Source organism: Onychostoma macrolepis, chromosome 20 (assembly GCF_012432095.1).
Source record: "Onychostoma macrolepis isolate SWU-2019 chromosome 20, ASM1243209v1, whole genome shotgun sequence".
NCBI lineage: Eukaryota > Metazoa > Chordata > Actinopteri > Cypriniformes > Cyprinidae > Onychostoma > Onychostoma macrolepis.
In genome coordinates, this window is record NC_081174.1 from 1,564,266 (window position 1) to 1,584,923 (window position 20,658).

The 20,658-nt window shown below is 45.6% G+C and overlaps 1 protein-coding gene and 1 long non-coding RNA gene across 2 annotated transcripts; one reads left to right on the forward strand and one right to left on the reverse strand.

Moving 5' to 3' along the window:
* Positions 1-1,561: 1,561 nt before the first annotated feature.
* On the reverse strand, positions 1,562-2,798 carry LOC131527096 (natterin-3-like). The gene is given in 4 exon segments (XM_058755958.1): positions 1,562-1,918; positions 2,148-2,290; positions 2,293-2,612; positions 2,710-2,798. Coding segments are annotated over 4 exon segments (879 nt in total). The 3' UTR covers positions 1,562-1,591.
* Positions 2,799-8,032: 5,234 nt separating this feature from the next.
* Positions 8,033-9,552, forward strand: LOC131527691 (uncharacterized). The gene is made up of 4 exons (XR_009267720.1): positions 8,033-8,109; positions 8,919-8,959; positions 9,057-9,169; positions 9,382-9,552. It is a non-coding gene; the product is annotated as an uncharacterized LOC131527691 (long non-coding RNA).
* The last annotated feature ends 11,106 nt before the right edge of the window (positions 9,553-20,658 follow it).

Consider the following 20,658-nt stretch of genomic DNA (forward strand, 5'->3'; position numbering starts at 1 on the left):
TGTCGCATTGAGTCTCACGCCCCGGGTTTTTGAGTAGATCTCACGGACACAAACTCGCCAGTCTGATGTGAGTCAGAGGATGTAGGTAGACTAATACCTAATTGTCTGCCACCAACTGCTTGCTTATTACAAAAAGTGTAGTTTACTTCGTCTTTTCCCGTACAACTTGCTAGCACCAGTGATAGACAGAAATCTGAGATCTACGATGACGTGCCTACTGCTCCGTTCATTCATGAGCCTTCAGTTTGACCTATCCTGGCCGTAGATTTGCGGTAACAAAAGCCTCCTCACAGCTTAATAGTCATTAATGATTTCAGAAGAGTTGAGAATAAATCAAATATAACAATTTATTAATAATCAGGTAAAAACGTGTCATGCCAATTGCATAATTAAATAATAAGAAGCCAATTTAGAAAGGATAATGCAATTGTGAATCACATTGCAACCCTGCTCCTGTACATAGATACTGTGGCTATATGGGAAATAGCCAAGTGACCTATGCAGGAGACAAAAAAAATTAACATAGTCACACATGTAACAGTTATCCTAATTTAACCACAAGACACACGGTCTAAAATGCATAGCAAAGCACTCAGATGTTTCAGAGAATAAACTTAACTAGCCTGTGTGCTCATGTAGTAGCACAAACAACTATACAGTGTGCTTTATGGTCACAATGTGTTTAACACAATTTCATTTTTTAATCATACTTGACAGCAGAGAGAAACACAGCAGCGAGAGCTCCAGAGACCCTCACACACTGCATGGGGTTTTCTGACTACAGAAATTCCTAAGTAGTGTTTTGTCACTTCCCTTATACACCCAAATAAGAAACACAAAGAAATCTTCAGATCAGTTGTAAAAACATAAAATACATTTTGGTTCTGGTGCTCCAGGGTTGCACCTGGATGAAGATGGATAAACATTCCTGCAGACCCCTAAAGGGGGACACACCCCCTCCTCAGTAGAATACGATTCTACAAAAGTTTTCAATATTTCTCATAATGCAAGTGACTACTGTGAAATTGAGACCAATTTACCCATCGCACAGAGACCTTTAAAATGATACCAAACATGAAGGTGAAAAACAACGGGTTCACAAGATATATGATAGGTATATATCTATTCTTAATGAACTTTGAGTGAAGCCTTTTGGGGAAAAAGAGAGAATGGGGTCGTGAGCACGGAGAGAGGTGGTGTTTGCGTTCTTTGGAGATCCCTTCCCCAGATAAGTTTTATGGTTTTATTGCATGGCATCTGTGAGTTCCTGAGTTTTGACTTCATGAGGAGTTAATTTCATAAGGAAATAATTTCACTCCCTACAAGGTTTCAGAAATTGTATGACAAGTAAAGATTTTGTGTGTAAGCAATTGCAAAAAACTGTGAAAGTTCTTTTAGTCAATTCTTCAGCATTCAAGCTAGTCAACTCTAAAATAAGGAATGACTTAATTAATAAAACAGACCAAGGAAAGAACTAGTAGTCTGCTTAAAGTCAATTTATTGGTGATTCTTGAGGAATTTTGTGATCAGAGAGCACAACATGACATACTGGTGAACATATACTTCATTCATTTTGTATTACTGGGATTGCCTAACATTTCTTTCCATCTGAAAGTGGAGTGCAGGGATTCACGAGTGCTTGGATTTCTGCTACTTCCTGATGACTATAGATGTCATTGATCAAGGTTCTGCGTATTTCATTGTTGTTGTATATTCTAGTGAGCTGGCCAGTGTACGGGACTTCAGCTGTGAAGGTATTGCTTTTAACGTCGATGCTGCAAATGTGGTTGGCAGGAACCTGCACCTCCATACTCACTGAATGCAGGCTTTTCTCAACTGTGGATGTGGTCTTAGATTTGAGGCGACTATAGTCATATTTCAAGCCAAGCTTTCCTCCCAAACTTGCTAAAAGTGGAACCTTACCACTGAACGAGATCTCTCCTGTCCCTCCAATTGTATGTGTACGGGACTTCAGCTGTGAAGGTATTGCTTTTAACGTCGATGCTGCAAATGTGGTTGGCAGGAACCTGCACCTCCATACTCACTGAATGCAGGCTTTTCTCAACTGTGGATGTGGTCTTAGATTTGAGGCGACTATAGTCATATTTCAAGCCAAGCTTTCCTCCCAAACTTGCTAAAAGTGGAACCTTACCACTGAACGAGATCTCTCCTGTCCCTCCAATTGTATGTGTACGGGACTTTAGGAAAGAAACTGTTTTATCGATGCCTTGGTCCAGCTTCACCTGGTGTTTGGCTGGATCACAGTTTCTGTTGGAAGCTGTGAAATGTTATACTCAGTAATGGTTAAATGGTGCCCTTTTATATCATGATTTAGGGTGAGAACCTCATTTTCTGTGGTGCCCTGTTTTGTATTGCCAAGCACCATTAAACTGTTCTCGGTCATATAGCCGAACCCCAAATCATCTCTAGCAATAAAGTAACCATTACAAGTCTCCACTGCCAAAGGTGGAATCTCTCCATATGAAGATTTCTTCCACTGGAGTAATTTAAAGTTGTCCTTATTCAAGAGAAATGAAACTTTTAGATTCGGGACAGCACTTCCTGTTTTGAATCCCTCATAAGTTGTAATATCCCAACATGTTTTTTCAGCACTGCCGTAGAAGCAAGGTTTACAGTTTTCAAACTTAGCAACATAAAAAGTTTTCTTTAATTTTGTCATGAGTCCGGGTCTGCAATGATCCCTCTCACCACCAGAGGTCGCCACTTCCCGTCTTCCCGGACTCAATTGCGATTACTCCACACACCTGCCACTCATCACACTCCCAGCTGTTCCCCATCACCATGGACTATTTATACACCTCACTCCCGCTACTCTGTCTGGTGAAATTATAATTGTTTGTTGTGATTTGTAGTTGCTGTCAGACTCTGGGGATACATGCACTGTGTTGCCGTTTTATGTATCCCACTCCTTAATCTGTTTTGTTTTTGCCCTGTTGGCTTTTTCGTTGACTATTAAATTAGTTTTTTCCCTGCATTTGGACCCAGACCTTGTTCTTGCCGTGCACATTCCGTGCCGTGACAGAATTTCACCAGCACACATGGGTCCAGCAGGGAAGTTCCTCGATATCCGGCAGGGAGACCGGACCATCGAGGATTATGCCGGGGACTTTGTGGGAATGGCTCGCCAGTCGGCTACAGAGAAGACCTGCCTCATGGTCATCTTCTGGGGAGGCCTGGCCGACCCCTTTAAATCCATGATGCCATACTGGGCCCCAGAGGAATCGCTGGAGGACTACATCAACCTGGCTCTGCAGTTGAGCGGCTCAGCTTTCAGGGTGGAGTTAGCTGCGGTGCCCGCTCACAAGGTTCCCGAGGCGGCGGTGTCCGCTCACAAGGTTCCCGAGGCGGCGGTAGCCGTTCACGATCGCCCCGAAGCGGCGGTGGCCGCTCACGATCCTCACAGGATCCCGAAGCGGCGGTGTCCGCACACAAGGTTCCAGGCGGCGGTGTCCGCTCACAAGGTTCCCGAGGCGGCGGTAGCCGTTCACGATCGCCCAGCGGCGGTGGCGCTCACGATCCTCACAGGATCCCAGGCGGCGGTGTCCGCACACAAGGTTCCCGAGGCGGCGGTGTCCGCTCACGATCCTCCCGAGGCGGCGGTGTCCGCTCACGATCCTCCCGAGGCGGCGGTGTCCGCACACAGGGTTCCAGGCGGCGGTGGCCGTTCACGATCGTCCCAGCAGCGGTGGCTGTTCACGATCGTCCCAGCAGCGGTGGCCGTTCACGATCGTCAGCGGCGGTGGCGCTCACGATCCTCACAGGATCCCAGGCGGCGGTGTCCGCACACAAGGTTCCAGCGGCGGTGTCCGCACACAAGGTTCCAGCGGCGGTGTCCGCACACAAGGTTCAGCGGCGGTGTCCGCACACAAGGTTCAGCGGCGGTGTCCGCTCACAAGGTTCCAGCGGCGGTGTCCGCACACAAGGTTCCAGGCGGCGGTAGCCGTTCACGATCGTCCCGAAATGGCGGTGTCCGCACACAAGGTTCAGCGGCGGTGTCCGCACACAAGGTTCCAGGCGGCGGTAGCCGTTCACGATCGTCAGCGGCGGTGGCGCTCACGATCCTCACAGGATCCCGAAGCGGCGGTGTCCGCTCACGATCCTCACAGGATCCCAGGCGGCGGTGTCCGCACACAAGGTTCAGGCGGCAGTGTCCGCTCACGATCCTCCCGAGGCGGCGGTGTCCGCTCACGATCCTCCCGAGGCGGCGGTGTCCGCACACAGGGTTCCAGCGGCGGTGGCCGTTCACGATCGTCCCAGCAGCGGTGGCTGTTCACGATCGTCCCGAAATGGCGGTGTCCGCTCACGATCCTCCCGAGGCGGCGGTGTCCGCTCACGATCCTCACAGGATCCCGAAGCGGCGGTGTCCGCACACAAGGTTCCAGGCGGCGGTGTCCGCACACAAGGTTCAGCGGCGGTGTCCGCACACAAGGTTCAGCGGCGGTGTCCGCACACAAGGTTCAGGCGGCGGTGTCCGCTCACAAGGTTCAGGCGGTGTCCGCTCACAAGGTTCCCGAGGCGGCGGTAGCCGTTCACGATCGTCCCGAAATGGCGGTGTCCGCACACAAGGTTCAGGCGGTGTCCGCACACAAGGTTCCAGCGGCGGTGTCCGCTCACGATCCTCCCGAGGCGGCGGTGTCAGCTCACGATCCTCACAGGATCCCGAAGCGGCGGTGTCCGCTCACGATCCTCACAGGATCCCAGGCGGCGGTGTCCGCACACAAGGTTCCAGGCGGCGGTGTCCGCACACAAGGTTCAGGCGGTGTCCGCTCACAAGGTTCAGGCGGCGGTGTCCGCTCACAAGGTTCAGGCGGTGTCCGCTCACAAGGTTCAGGCGGCAGTGTCCGCTCACGTTCCTCCCGAGGCGGCGGTGTCCGCTCACGATCCTCCCGAGGCGGCGGTGTCCGCTCACAAGGTTCAGGCGGTGTCCGCTCACAAGGTTCAGGCGGCGGTAGCCGTTCACGATCGCCCAGCGGCGGTGGCCGCTCACGATCCTCCCGAGGCGGCGGTGTCCGCTCACGATCCTCACAGGATCCCGAAGCGGCGGTGTCCGCTCACAAGGTTCAGGCGGTGTCCGCTCACAAGGTTCCCGAGGCGGCGGTAGCCGTTCACGATCGCCCAGCGGCGGTGTCCGCACACAAGGTTCAGGCGGCGGTAGCCGTTCACGATCGCCCAGCGGCGGTGGCGCTCACGATCCTCACAGGATCCCAGGCGGCGGTGTCCGCACACAAGGTTCAGGCGGCGGTAGCCGTTCACGATCGCCCAGCGGCGGTGGCCGTTCACGATCGCCCAGCGGCGGTGTCCGCACACAAGGTTCAGGCGGTGTCCGCTCACGATCCTCACAGGATCCCGAAGCGGCGGTGTCCGCTCACAAGGTTCAGGCGGTGTCCGCTCACAAGGTTCAGGCGGTGTCCGCTCACGATCCTCACAGGATCCCAGGCGGCGGTGGCCGTTCACGATCGTCCCAGCAGCGGTGGCTGTTCACGATCGTCCCAGCAGCGGTGGCCGTTCACGATCGCCCAGCGGCGGTGTCCGCACACAAGGTTCAGCGGCGGTGTCCGCACACAAGGTTCAGGCGGCAGTGTCCGCTCACGATCCTCACAGGATCCCGAAGCGGCGGTGTCCGCACACAAGGTTCAGGCGGTGTCCGCTCACAAGGTTCAGGCGGCGGTGTCCGCACACAAGGTTCCAGCGGCGGTGTCCGCTCACAAGGTTCAGGCGGCGGTAGCCGTTCACGATCGCCCAGCGGCGGTGGCGCTCACGATCCTCACAGGATCCCGAAGCGGCGGTGTCCGCTCACAAGGTTCAGGCGGTGTCCGCTCACAAGGTTCAGCGGCGGTGTCCGCACACAAGGTTCAGGCGGCAGTGTCCGCTCACGATCCTCACAGGATCCCGAAGCGGCGGTGTCCGCTCACAAGGTTCAGGCGGTGTCCGCTCACAAGGTTCAGGCGGTGTCCGCTCACGATCCTCACAGGATCCCAGGCGGCGGTGTCCGCTCACGATCCTCACAGGATCCCAGGCGGCGGTGTCCGCACACAAGGTTCCAGCGGCGGTGTCCGCACACAAGGTTCAGCGGCGGTGTCCGCACACAAGGTTCAGGCGGTGTCCGCTCACAAGGTTCAGGCGGTGTCCGCTCACAAGGTTCAGGCGGTGTCCGCTCACAAGGTTCAGGCGGTGTCCGCTCACAAGGTTCAGGCGGTGTCCGCTCACAAGGTTCAGGCGGCGGTGTCCGCACACAAGGTTCAGGCGGTGTCCGCTCACGATCCTCACAGGATCCCGAAGCGGCGGTGTCCGCTCACAAGGTTCAGGCGGTGTCCGCTCACGATCCTCACAGGATCCCGAAGCGGCGGTGTCCGCTCACAAGGTTCAGGCGGCAGTGTCCGCTCACGATCCTCACAGGATCCCGAAGCGGCGGTGTCCGCACACAAGGTTCAGGCGGTGTCCGCTCACAAGGTTCAGGCGGCAGTGTCCGCTCACGATCCTCACAGGATCCCGAAGCGGCGGTGTCCGCTCACAAGGTTCAGGCGGTGTCCGCTCACGATCCTCACAGGATCCCGAAGCGGCGGTGTCCGCACACAAGGTTCAGGCGGTGTCCGCTCACAAGGTTCAGGCGGTGTCCGCTCACAAGGTTCAGGCGGTGTCCGCTCACAAGGTTCAGGCGGCGGTAGCCGTTCACGATCGTCCCAGCAGCGGTGGCCGTTCACGATCGCCCAGCGGCGGTGTCCGCACACAAGGTTCAGCGGCGGTGTCCGCTCACGATCCTCACAGGATCCCACCTAAGCGCTTAAATAAAATGTTGATAACTAAGCAAGGGATAATCAATGGCTAGCTGTGCATTAAGCGTTTTGAATGCACGACGTGGAGTCGAAGAACCGCCCGACGCGCAGCAGAGTGCATTCAAATCGTTTAATGCACAGCTAGCCGTTGATTATCCCGTTTATGCCATGGTCATTTCCCATCATTCACATATTAAAGATGTTAACAATATTTGTGCTGCAATATTTGACCGAACGATAAAAATGACGGTTATTTTCGTCTGTATTACTATTCAATTGTAACTGCATGTTATTATGGTTACCAATGTTTATAGGAAGCGCATTAATATAGAATGTGATTAAACTGACCTGGAACTACCTGTGCAGTTCAACAAATTTAATCAACACCTGCCAGCCAATCAGAATAGAGTATTCAGACAGACCATGGCATAATAGTAAATAACTAACTCTTAAGGCATGTATCAGTAACCGGTGTTACACAGTGTTCGGCCAACCACCGATTGGCAGGGATGGGCAGTATTTCAAATAAATGTATTTAAAATATGTATTTGAAATACAAAATACTATTTTGTATTTTGTATTTAAATACCTTTGAAAAAAATCTAATGTATTTTGTATTTAAATACATTTAATCTGAGTATGTTTGTATTTTATTTGCCATAGATCGTGTTACCTGTTGCTCAAAAATTTCCCAATCAATTCTGTATTATTATCAACAATAAGCCGAATTGCTAAAATATACTGTATTAATACTCGCTGGTCGAGTCGTTAATAAGGTATAAATTATACATTTTGATTAATATCAATTAATCAGATCAAAACCGAATTTCTATGATTTGGTTCCCTAAAGCTAAAATTTATAAATAAAGGATAAAACCTTACACTTGTTTTTCTCATGTGTGTTTGATGCTTTGTTTTCTTTATTAGTTATGTTCAGTGATGGGAATAACGGCGTTATAAATAAACGGCGTTACCCAGATAGCAAGCACACTCGGGCCGATTCTGGCTGAAATGCGGCACTGTCGGCTCAGTCACGACGTCGGTAAGAAGATAATGGGCCAGAGCCGCACCGACTCTACAAAACACTTCTGGCTGACAGACTGCTTTTTCTCTCTGGGCGATCTCGGCTGAAAGCTGTTGTCGTGCGGCAATTCCGCTTTTCGGTGTAGTTGTGTGTATTTACCATTGGCCGAGTTGGTTTTGTCTCCGGCCGCTGCTAGAATGAAAGCCGCCTGAGAGAAAGATTTGGCGGTTAATCCTGAGGAGATTTCGGCGGGCACAGTTCTCAAGAGGAATTATCTTCAGCTGCAAACTGGTAAATTAAGTTATTTAATGATCAATCTAGTGTTGTTTGATGTTTAAATGCCACGAAGAGTATAGGTTTTAGATGGTTTCTGTTAGGGTTGCGATGATAATAGCATCAGAAAAACCGTTCGGTCCCGGATTGAGTGTTGATGATAGGCCTAACTGTCAGGCGCGGTCTCTTTAGGAAAACAATATGTAATTTTTAATATGAAAACCGATGAGCTGTATCCAGTGCACGATAATGTTAGGTAATTAAATTTTAATGAGTTAAATTCTATTTTGTTTGCTAGAATTCATTCGATTCGTCTTTTCAACGAGTGATTGTTATTGAATCATAGAGTCGGACTGCGCTGGAGGCGCCATAAACATCTATACGAGTGACTCTCTGATTCGATTCACTTAACCATTCAAATGAGTCATTTGTTTGTGAATCAAACTGAGCACGCTGTTGTAGCATTACACCTGCTAAGACAATTCAATATGTGCAATCTGAATTTAATAATAATATTTATTTTGTGGTAACACTGCCGTGTGGGAAGCTCTGACAGAGAAAAACACTATAGACACGTAAGAGAGAGCTGTAAAATGTAAGTGCATCATCTTTTGTTCTTCAATAGAGGCCTAATCTGTCTGCTGCACTTGAGCAGGTTCAGTTTTTAGAGTGAATGAAAACTTTTGAAGCATAGATATGCCGTGTGATGTGATTTAAAATCATACTTAGTTTACTGTGGTGGGGATTATTATGAGCAAACAAATTTATATATAGTGTTCAGATTAAATTTTATGTAATCTGACATTTTTTTTTTTTATTTTTTACAGAAATTCTGAGCTGCTGCATGAACATTCATCAAACTTATAAGGTGCGAATTCTGGGTCTGGTTCTAATGATTGTAAAAAAACTGTAATGCTTAAGATTAAATAATTACCTTACAATTATATATTTATACATATTTCAAGGCTGCAATTTGGAAAAAACTTTCAAGCCAATGCTGCTGAAATAGAGGTCAAGGGGACTGAAGAGGTGGCTCCAGCTGATCAAAAGGGTGGACTTCAGGAGGCAGACACACTCTGTGAGTTTAAAAGACCCATCTCTTTAACCTTCCATACACATGACACACAATAACATTTCTATAATTCAAATCTCTTAAAGGATCTTTATGCTGCACCAATTAGGGTAAGCAGCAACACTTCCTATAATATCTAATGTACTTGTTAATTTGTAAGAAGAATGACATCAATGCTTATATTAGTTGCTTATATACTGTCTCACCCTTATCCCTAGGTTACAGTAATCAGCTGATCCAGCCGTATCCAGACCAGACGGTGGACCTGCACCCAGGAACGACCACAACACATCCCTGACTGTCAGCGGAGACCGTGTCAGCTGGATGACAGATCCTCTGTGAAGACCTCATTGATGGCCCCAGCACAGATCCTCAGCAAAGACTACGAGAACCAGACAAGCCCTCTGCACAGACCCTTTTACCAGCTTCACCTGCTGGCGTGATATTACTTCATGCAGAAGAAGTTGGATGAAATATTCTGAATGATATCAATCCACAATCTGACTTGTGATGCAGCCTGGAATAATCGCACCACATTCACTCGTTTGGCCAGACGAGACTGTTTCCTGACTGAGCCGGGTCTTGTTTGGGTTCCTTGTCACTGTTGCCTTTTGTCTTGCTTGGTTGAAGACACCTAATATTCAGCAATATTACTGACTTGACTGCACTGACGCCATTTGATAAGAACTGAACTGAATTATGACACATAATGTTTTATATATGAAGAGTTTATTTGCAAAAACAGATAACTCCGTTTTTAAATATTTTTAAAAATCATGTTTTTTGTTATCGTGTTTTTGTTTTGTGTTAGTTAGCAAGTATTTATTAGTTATTCTTTACCTAATCAAAATAACCTGAATGCAGTTTGATTGAGATTAATTGGAATGCACAATGAAAAAACATGATTTTTAAAAATTGTTAAAAACAAAGTTATCTGTTTCTGCAAATGAACTCTTCATATATAAAATATACAGTAAATTTAATTTAGTTGTTACTTTGTGGTTTAAAAAGTGTGAATGTTTATACTGTAGTGCATTTGTTTATATATATTTATATTAAAGTATTTGGTAATTTTATAATTAAAGCCTTTTTAATGTTTTTAAATGGTTGTATTTGTGTTTCACTGCTGAATTACATTTAGTAGTTTCTGGGCCACATTCGGCCCGGGGACCAAGCCGAATCTCAGCCAGATCTGGCTTAAAGTGTCTGGGCCAGACCTGGGCCACATAAAATAATAGAAGTCACTCTACAGTATGCGGGCCAGATCTGGGCCACGTCAATAAATAAGAGTCATTTTACAGGGCGTGGGCATCTGGGCCAGAGGAAATTGTTTGAGTCGGTTTTCAGTGTGTGTGCCAGTTTCGGGCGGGGACCCAGCCAGAACTGGGCCAGAAGCTAAGCAAGGTTGTGGCCCAGAGATGGGCCAGACAAATTTTGCTATCTGGGTACTAACGGCGTTATTTTTTTCAGTAACGAGTAATCAAACGAATTACTGTTTCCTCCGTTACAACGCCGTTACCGTTACTGAAAATAAAATGTGGCGTTACTATATTATATTATTAGAATTTAATTTTTCAGTTCATCTGAATGGATGCACAGTGTAGCTGTATTTGACGTACCGTAAACTCTAGTGTGAAGGCGCACGACTCGCCGTCGCTTTCTCTCACATACACGCACGCAAACAAAGATACAGAGCAAGAGAGTATTTCATAACATGCAGAATTGACGTGCTACATGTAAACGATATTCTTTGTTGTATTTTCCTGTCAAAATAACGGAGTTCCTCTGGAATTCTTCAGCTTCAGAACTGCCGGTTTCTCTGGTAGTGGGCGGAGCTAATGCGCAAACGACAATCTCATTGGCTGGCGCTCACACATTATCGTCCCTGTTTTGATTTCAGCAAATCAATTTGAGCGAACGCAGACAACGTGATTAATATTCATGAACCCAGAAGCTCATTAATCGTTAGTGCGTTTTATATTGATGACAAATATGCCTTCATACTTGGTTATTCTAACTACTAAAGTTCTATCATCATATAATATTAAATTATCATAATATTATATTATAATGCTTGACTGACTGATACTAAGTGTCAGTAGATAAATAGTGTAGATTAATGTACAATGTTTTATAATAATAATTTATTCTTTTTAGTGTCCATTTCATTAATTTAACACATTTAATATTGGGGGCATCCAAAGTTATTTGACATTTGAATTTTTTTAAAAGTAACGCATAATAGTTACTTTCCTGGTAATTAGTTACTTTTATAATGATGTAACTCAGTTACTAACTCAGTTACTATTTGTGAGAAGTAACTAGTAACTATAACTAATTACTTTTTTAAAGTAACATGCCCAACACTGGTTATGTTAAATAAACGTACCCAGGACTTTGCCATGTACTGCACAAATTCTGAGTCTTGTAATTGGATTTTTATGTAGAATTTCTTGTTTTCTTCTGTTTTTCGTAGTCCTTGGTAGTTTGTTTTATAATTGGTCCCATGTAATTGTCTCGCCAGGGTGGCCTGAACATCTCCTGTTTTCTCTGCTGTTTTCATCCTCCTGGGGAATGCAAAGGCATTCCCAGGCCATCTGAGAGACATAATACCTCCAGCATGTCCTGGGTCAGCTCAGAACCGGGGTCTCTTCCCAGTTTGGACATGTTGAGAACACATCCACCTGAAGATGTACAAAAGGCATCCTGACCAGATGCCTAAACAACCAGACTCTACTCCGAGTCTCTCTTGGATGTCTGAGAAATAAGGAAAAAACGTCTTGGTTACGTATGGTAACCCTCGTTCCCTGATGGAGGGAACGGAGATGTTGTGTCGAGTGTACGACACTAGGGGTCGCTCTTGGGAGCCCAAACACCTCTGACATCTTTGAGAAAAGGCCAATGAAATTGGGTGTGCAGAATCTGCATAGCTGGCCACACCCGGATATCCGGGTATAAATAGGCCAGCTTAGCATCTGCTCACTCGTTCTGTTCTGAGGAGTCGAGAAGCGTCTCAACCCACTCAGAGGCAGTTCGGGGTTGTGGCAAGAAGGACACAACGTCTTCGTTCCCTCCATCAGGAAACGAGGGTTACCATACGTAACCAAGACGTTCCCCTTCTGTCGTTCACTTCGACGTTGTGTCGAGTGTATGACACTAGGGTCCCTATACTAAATGCCACAACTGCTGAACTATGTCACGAGTCCACGGGGGCGCAGATGTTGACAAGCCAGCGTGTCACGACCAAATGCACCTCTCCTCCTCGTAACCTTCCAACGCCCAAGACTTAAGACCTCACTCTCCAACATCCGGGAGAGCCGTCTTAAAGGCAAAGGTCCCCTCAGCCAGTTAGCCTTTTCCCTATAGTAATACTTACCATAATATTTTTCAGCTGAAAATCTTGGTGGTGAACATTGGGACAGTGACTATTCCCCCATGGGGGAAAGGCACTACGGAGATTACATCCTACCCGATGGGGAGGTAACATGTGCATATCCACCTATGGACTAACAGAGAAAATACCACATAGGGAAGATTCTGAGGTGGGCTCCGCGTAAGGGGAGAACTACCAAGAACCCAGAACCTGTTGACAGATAGACCATCTGTCTAGGGGAACACTGATTCTCAAGGGTAAGTCAGTGGAGAATACACACAAGGGGCCGCTACCTGTGAAGCACTAACCCAATACGAGAGTTCATTCAAGGGGATTTACCTCGTAATGGGTTCTAATAGCGAGTTCCTCCACTGAACTCCGCTAAGTGGAGTGCTATACGATGGAAAAGTAGTCCAGAGTTCATAAAGGAACTTGAGCTGAACTGAATAAGCGCATAACCACCCAGTGGGGAGTAGTGCTGGCAGCAAGCTCTTCAGCCTACCAGTCTCTTGAGTCAAAGAACTGATGTTCAGGACTCTAAACTGGTTCCATTCGTAGATTATAATATCTAGCAAATGTATTAGGTGTAGCCCAACCTGCAGCCCTACAGATATCTGCTAGAGAGGCCCCGTTTGCCAAGGCTGCTGCTGCAGCCATACCCCTGGTAGAGTGAGCCCTCACTCCCAGAGGGCAGGGTAGGCCTTTGGCCCGATAGGCCGTTAGGATTGCATTCACAATCCAGTGAGAGATCCTTTGTCTGGAGACAGCCTTCCCCTTCTGCTGTCCTCCAAAGCAGATAAAGAGCTGTTCAAAACGTCTGAAACTCTGAGTGCGATCTAAGTATGTGCGTAGGGCTCGCACTTGGCACAACAAAGACAGGTCGGGTCCCCTTCTTGAAAGGGAATAGCTTGCAATGTTACCACCTTGTCCCTGAAAGGAGTGGTGGGAACCTTGGGCACATATCCAGGCCGAGGTCTCAGGACAACGTGAGAGTCTGCCGGCCCGAATTTCAGGTATCATTCATTAACAGAGAGGGCTTGGAGATCCCCCACCCTCTTGACGGAAGTGAGCGCAGTCAGGAGGGCCGTCTTCATAGAGAGGGCACTGAACTCAACTGACTGAAGGGGCTCAAACGGATCTTCCTGTAAGGCCTGTAAGGTGATAGTGAGATTCCAAGAGGGAACGAGGCGTGGCCTCGGAGGGTTCAACCTCTGGGCGCCTCTGAGGAATCTGATAATCAGATCATGCTTCCCCACCGATTTGCCTACCACCGTGTCGTGGTTAACCGCAATAGCGGCCACATACACCTTAAGTGTTGAGGCAGACAGGTGCCTGTCCAGGCCTCCCTGGAGGAAGGAGAGCACAGACCCAATACCACATCTCCGAGGGTACTTCCCCTGGGAAGAACACCAATTTACGAAAATGCACCACTTCAGGTCATACAACAGCCTCGTCGAGGGGGCTCTGGCCTGAGTAATGGTATTCACCACTGCTGGTGACAGGTCTCTGAGTTCCTCCTGGTCGCGTCCAGGGACCAAACATGAAGGTTCCAGAGATCCGGGCGCGGATGCCAAATCGTGCCCCTCCCCTGAGAAAGAAGCTCCCTCCTCAGGGGGATTCGCCAGGGAGGAGCTAATGCCATGAGCGCGAGTTCCGAGAACCAGGTCCGGTTGGGCCAATGAGGGGCCACATCCCTGACTTTGCATAGTGTCTGTGCAGTGAGGCTCACTGTGGGAAACGCATACTTGAGTAAGTCCCTGGGCCAGTTGTGTGCCAGTGCGTCTGAGCCGAGGGGAGCCTCGGACAGGAAGTACCACAACTGGCAATGGGTCGATTCCGATGAGGCAAACAGCTCCACCTGTGCCTGGCCAAACTGACTCCAAATCAGCTGAGCGCATCTCGGCCAGGTTGAGCCACAGGTGGCGTTCCTGGACCACCATAGTAGACATCGCCCTTCCCAGGACCTGCGCTGTGACCTTCGTAAGCCTGGAGAGCATAGTCGGTCGCCGAGCGCAGTTCCTGCAGTACCTCTGGGTTGGGGCCGCCTCGTGCAGTTCTTTCAACGCCTTGGCCTGGTAGACCTGCAGGATGGCCATAGCGTGCAGGGCGGACACAGCTTGTCCAGAGGCAGTATAAGCCTTCACCACTAGGGACGAAGAGAACTTACATGCCCTGGATGGGAGTCTCGGGCGGCCCGCCAGGTGGCGGCATTTTGCGGGCAGAGATGCACCGCAATCGCTCTCTCCACCTGAGGAACCTCCGTATACCCCCTCGCTGGACCCCCGTTGAGGGCGGTGAGGGCAGAGGAGCTGGTGTACCGTGTTCTGGCCGAAAAAGGGTCCTTCCACGATTTCGTCAGCTCCTTGTGCACTTTCGGGAAGAAAGGCACCGGGGCCAAACGTGGCTTAGCGTCATGCTCAGCACCCAGAAACCAATCATCCAGCCTCGAACGCTCGGGGCAGGGTGGGGGAGACCACTCCAGCCCAATGCTCTTGGCTGCCCGGGCAAGCACGGCTGCCATCTCAGCATCAGCCTCGGACTGAGACTCGGCACTAATAGGGGCCTGCTCAGCTGAGTCATCCACTTCCGATGGCTCAAGCCCACCCACCGATGCTGCGATCGACAGCTCGTCCTGCTCACGAGCCCCGAACGAGAAATTGAGCCCTCCCACAGACAGTCTCTCAAACTCATCCGGAAACTCGACCGGTAAACACGAAGCTAGGGAAGAATGAGAAGCCCGCGGGGATTGGCCCGGCAAAACTATCCCATTCTCCCCATGCTCTCCCGCAGTGCACATCGCTGTGGCCTCATACCCAGAGCTAGAAGGACCTGCCTTTTGGCGAAGAACCCGAGCCGCGAGCGCAACGTGCTGATAGGAAGTGCCTCACAAGTGGGGCACGAACTATCCACGAGCGCTGCCTCAGCGTGAGCGTGGCCCAAACACTGAATACAGCGCTTGTGCTGGTCTTCCTTCGAGACATGCCAACCGCACCCAGAAACACACGGACGGAAAGGCATGACGAATCACACAATCCCAGCGTGTTTTTGCTCTTTTAGAAGTTTTGCTCTTTCAGAGGAAATTGCTTCTTCCAGAGATTGCCGTCGAAGCACCCAGGGATGCTCTCACAACACTTAACCGTGTTTGAGAAGGGAGAGACCGCTGACTGTGCCGTAGATCCAACGACGAGGCTTCGAGAGATGAATGACTGCAAAAAGGTCATCTTTACCTATTAGGATGTGTTGAATACTACAATGTGGGCTGGTGCACACATGAGCCAGTCATTTCAAGGTTGCGAATATTAAATCCATAAGCTTATTATTTTTACCCATGAACAGAAAAAAAAGGTAACATTTTATTTTAAGGTGTCCTTGTTACACGTTACATGTACTTACTATTATAATAACAATAAATTATGCATAATTACATGCAAGTAACCCTAAGCCAAACCCTGATCCTAACCCTACCCACATAGTAAGTACGTGTAGTTAATTAATATTACTCAGTACTTAAATGTATAATTACACTGTAACAAGGACACCTTAAAATAAAGTGTAACCCCCCCCCAAGCAGTGTTAAACAGTCCTAAAGTAAACCCTGAACAATCTCGAGAGCTTCATTTGCTTCTGGTGATGATCATCAAATTCGGTTTAGATAGATGCAAACAAGCAAGAGATAAAAGCACACCACCAGATCCAAGATAAGTAGCTAGAATTAGCAGATGATGTATAAAGCCTAACTGTATTTTTTATTTAACCTTAAATGCCAAACCAATAAGTCCTAGAAACACTAAATGTGGCAGGGTGATCTCCACAACTCTAATTTAAATCCACTTTTATGTTTTTGCTCAAATCTCTATGACCTCAATGACAGGCTAGAATCAAAATTCCTTTTTCATTTGATACCCTGGGTCAAGCGGACCAACCCATATACAGTTAGGTTCATATAAATTCGGACACGGACACAATTTTTCATAATTCTGAGTCTGTATGCCATCAGAATAGAATTAAAAGGAAACAATCAAGATGAAATTGAAGAGGTTGAACAAAAATATCATGATATATTATGAATTGCAACCATTTTTATACAAAGCCACCGTATTTTCAGGGGCTCAAATGTAATTGGACAAATGAATATAATCGTAAATAAAATGTTCATATTGATTTTTTTTTTTCAGATAATAAATAGATTTTTGTTTACTTTTTAAAGTAATACATTATTGACATTCCAATAAATTTTCATTGAAAGTTTTTAAAAAAAGTTTGGTCTGAACTGGGTTTTGACAGAACATAATATATAAAACTTTACTTTAAAAGTCTAAATACACAACTTCTTAACTGTGTTTACTCTCATTTTCCACTTTTGAATAACAGTGTGGACACTGATGGTGATCATACGGTTTACATACATGCAAACTGGAACTGAAACCGGCATGAGATAAAAGCACACCACCTGACCCAAGGTAAGTAGTCAGAATAAACAGAGGATATAAAGCCAGTTGCCAAAAATGGCAGACAAACACAGGATGTTCACCTAACATATACAGTAGATATAATTTGGACAAACAGTGGACATTCTGAGTTAAAGTCAGTCATTGCACCATATCTGAACAAAATAAGCTAACGTAGAAGGTTTATCAAATAAAGAATGGCATAGTTTCAACATTTTAATTTTTTTTTTTTTTTTTTTAAATATGGATTTACTACTGACATTTTTCATGTTTCCCTAAAACAGAGTGGACATTCTGAGACCTGATTCGAAAGATTACATTTATAAAAACAGACAATTAAAATAAGAGAGGATCTCACTCACATTCCTTTTGAAAAACATATTTGTCAAGTTGCTGGACATGACTGAATGTATTACTTTCCATTTAAAACAAGGAAACAATATAATTTTCTATTTTAGTATATAGAATAATACTTCCATAAAGAGACACATAAAGACTAGTATTTGAAAAGAGACATTGTTTTACAGTCTGCAAGATCCTTTGGTGCTTGGAGCCCTAATCAATGTTTGATGGCATATTTTCCATATTACCCTTATGACTTTGGAGATTCTAAACAGTCCATAGTCCAGAGCCAGTGCTGCCAAATCTGCTGAAAATGTATGACATATGTAAATTCCAGCCACTTAATTTTCCTGGCTAGCTAAGTAAGACATTATTGACAAATATTATATGTGTGCAGAGGCGTCATGCCCATTCAAAGTGAGGGGCACGTGCCCCCTCAGATTTTTGAGCCAAGTGGATTTTGAATGCAGCTTCCAAAATACAAAAAATAGCCGATTAATATCTATATTTAATACAATCACACTGGCGTGATTAGATCATTCAGTGTGTCATATCATCAGCTGCTAAATTCAAATCTGCATTCGCTGGCTGGGCTGGCCAATGACCAATCAGAGGCGTTCAGATGAGTCATCTCTAAAATGCTGGTGTTTTCTTCACTCGCTGGCTGACTGATTATCTTGGAGAAAAAGCCGTCTGTCAGCCAGAAGTGTTTTGTAGAGTCGGCACGGCTCTGGCCCATTATATTCTCACCGATGCCGAGACTGTGCCGACAGTGCCGCATTTCCGCCGGAATCGGCCCGGGCTCTTTCTGGCAAATTCTCTCGTCAGAAACAACAAAGTGCAAAGGTGTGTACGAATATGTAAGTAAGATATTCATTTCATAGTGTACACAGCTTCAGTGATTTTAATGGGAGTTTTTGAGAGTGCTTGATCTCTAGTCAATACTTTGATAATGTATGTTCTTTGCTCTATTTCTGTACAGTGAAAGTATTATGATTAGTAGCCTAACTTACAATGTTTTTATTCACATTAACTTTCAATGTTAAATTCACATTAATATAAATTCAGTCGTATTAAAATATATTATGGCATGACACCCAGATCTGTTAATTAAGTAAACAGACAGGTTTTTATGCATAGTTAATAGATTAGCCTACATTATTAGGTTACTTTGACCATCGCCCACTAGATCAACATTACCTATAAGGGTGAGAATCAAGATATTTCATGATATAGTTAATGCATTCGGGAATGTTTAGAGTAAAAGGCAAAAAAACACAAGTGCTGTTGTGGCTGCTGTTTGTCACATGACGAGTTTTAAAAATGTGTGTAAGCAGTTGAAAAAAAACCTAACAAAGTGTTTTGTTAGTTTTAGTGCATTTTGAATGTGAAATGAACTGCTGTGTCAAGTTGAAAAATGGTCAGGAGAACTGTCAAGAGTTTTGAAAAAGCGACTTTAGTATTGAGAAATGTGTCCTAGCGATTGTAAAAAAAAAACAATAATAATAAAAAAAACTGTAATATAATGACTTGTGTTTGATGTTATTTGTCTTTGTTATTTACTTTGATTTATGGAGTAATGTGAATTTCTTAATCTGATAAATTAAAAGGATTTATGGTAAAATAACACAGAGCAATAGCATATATTTTTACATCTATGCAAATGCATATACAGTATTTGTAACTTCAATAATTAATAATAAAATAAAGAGACAGTTATTTAACAATATAATAAGGAGTAGTACAGTCTTACCACTGTACAGTCTTACAGTTACAACCGGCCCTTTGAGGGCAGCCATAATGTTGAAATAACAAAATAATTAATAAAAATGTTGCTTCCACTTGCTGCACAGCCAGGGTACAAGTCTCTGTTCAGGTAAAGGGCTGCACCTCCTTGTAACCTAATGACTATGGATTCACTTGACTCATCTGTAACATTAAATGTGGCAACTTTATTTGTTCCATAGACCGTAAAAAAAAAATAATAATAAAAAAAAGATGGACTATATCTATATGGACTATCTTCCACTATAGAAAAGTGAAGCCAAAACATCTCAGTATGGCCGCTGCCATCTTGTGAAAATGACGTCATTTGGAGCCAGAGTCTGTATAGTAATTATCCATCGTTTCATCACAATTTCACCATCCAGTTAGGCACATCAACCATAACTCCTTCAAAAACAGCCAGAAACCTTGGAGTCATGACTGATGATCAGCTGACTTTCTCAGACCACATTGCTAAAACTGCCCGGTCCTGCAGATTTGCTTTATTCAACATCAAGAAGATCAGGCCCTTTCTGTCTGAACATGCTTCACAACTGCTTGTTCAGGGTCTTGTTCTGTCCAGACTGGACTATTGCAATGCTCTCTTGGCAGGTCTTCCAGCCAGTTCTATCAAACCTTTACAATTAATCCAGAACGCGACAGCAAAATACATTTTTAATGAGTCGAAAAGAATGCACGTCACACCTCTGTTCATCAGTTTGCGCTGGCTACCAATAACTGCTCGCATTAAATTCAAGGCATTAATGTTTGCCTACAAAACCACCACTGGCTCTGCACCCCTTTACCTACATTCACTACTTCAGACTTGTACCCTCAAGAAGCTTGCATTCTGCAAGTGAACTTCTACCTGAAGGGTGCTTACATTAACATTTTTATTAACATTATTATTTTATATTTATTGGTTAATTATGACATTAGTATATAATAAGCTTTATTCTTTATTTCTTAGTGTCTGCATATCTTTATTTTATTCATGGGTTGATGTTTACTTACTTGTTTGGTCTTATCTTGATTTCACAGTGCTATATGCTAAATGTAAATTTACTTTGTTCCCCTCTTGTTTGACCTCATTTTGTTTTGTATGTAAGTTGGTTCTCTGTTTAGGTTCAAATAAAAACCCATTTGTAGTTGTTTGCTTGTGTTTGCCTCCTAACCCTCGGTCACTCACACAGGAAAATGGGCATCTTTTGGCCTGTTTTTTTTAAATGGAATTATAGTCCAGGTATGCTTCTGAAGTAAACTGAAATTAGAATCATTTCAAGGAAGATAATGGAAAATCAGAAACAAATGGCATTTTAAGAGAAACATAAAGTGTACCTGTAATTCCTCTACATTAGCATGAATGAGTGAGGATAAGTGTTTTGTTTTTGTAAGTCCTGTGTGGACCTTGCCAAGATTTGAGAAGCAGTCGGTAAAACGATGGGGACACAATAAAAGGTTATACTGCTGTAGTAATTTTAACCACTCACTTTTTATCCTCATCATTTGGAAGTGTATGCAAATAGATATTGCTTTTGCAGCACAGAAAACTGCATCATGTCGACAAC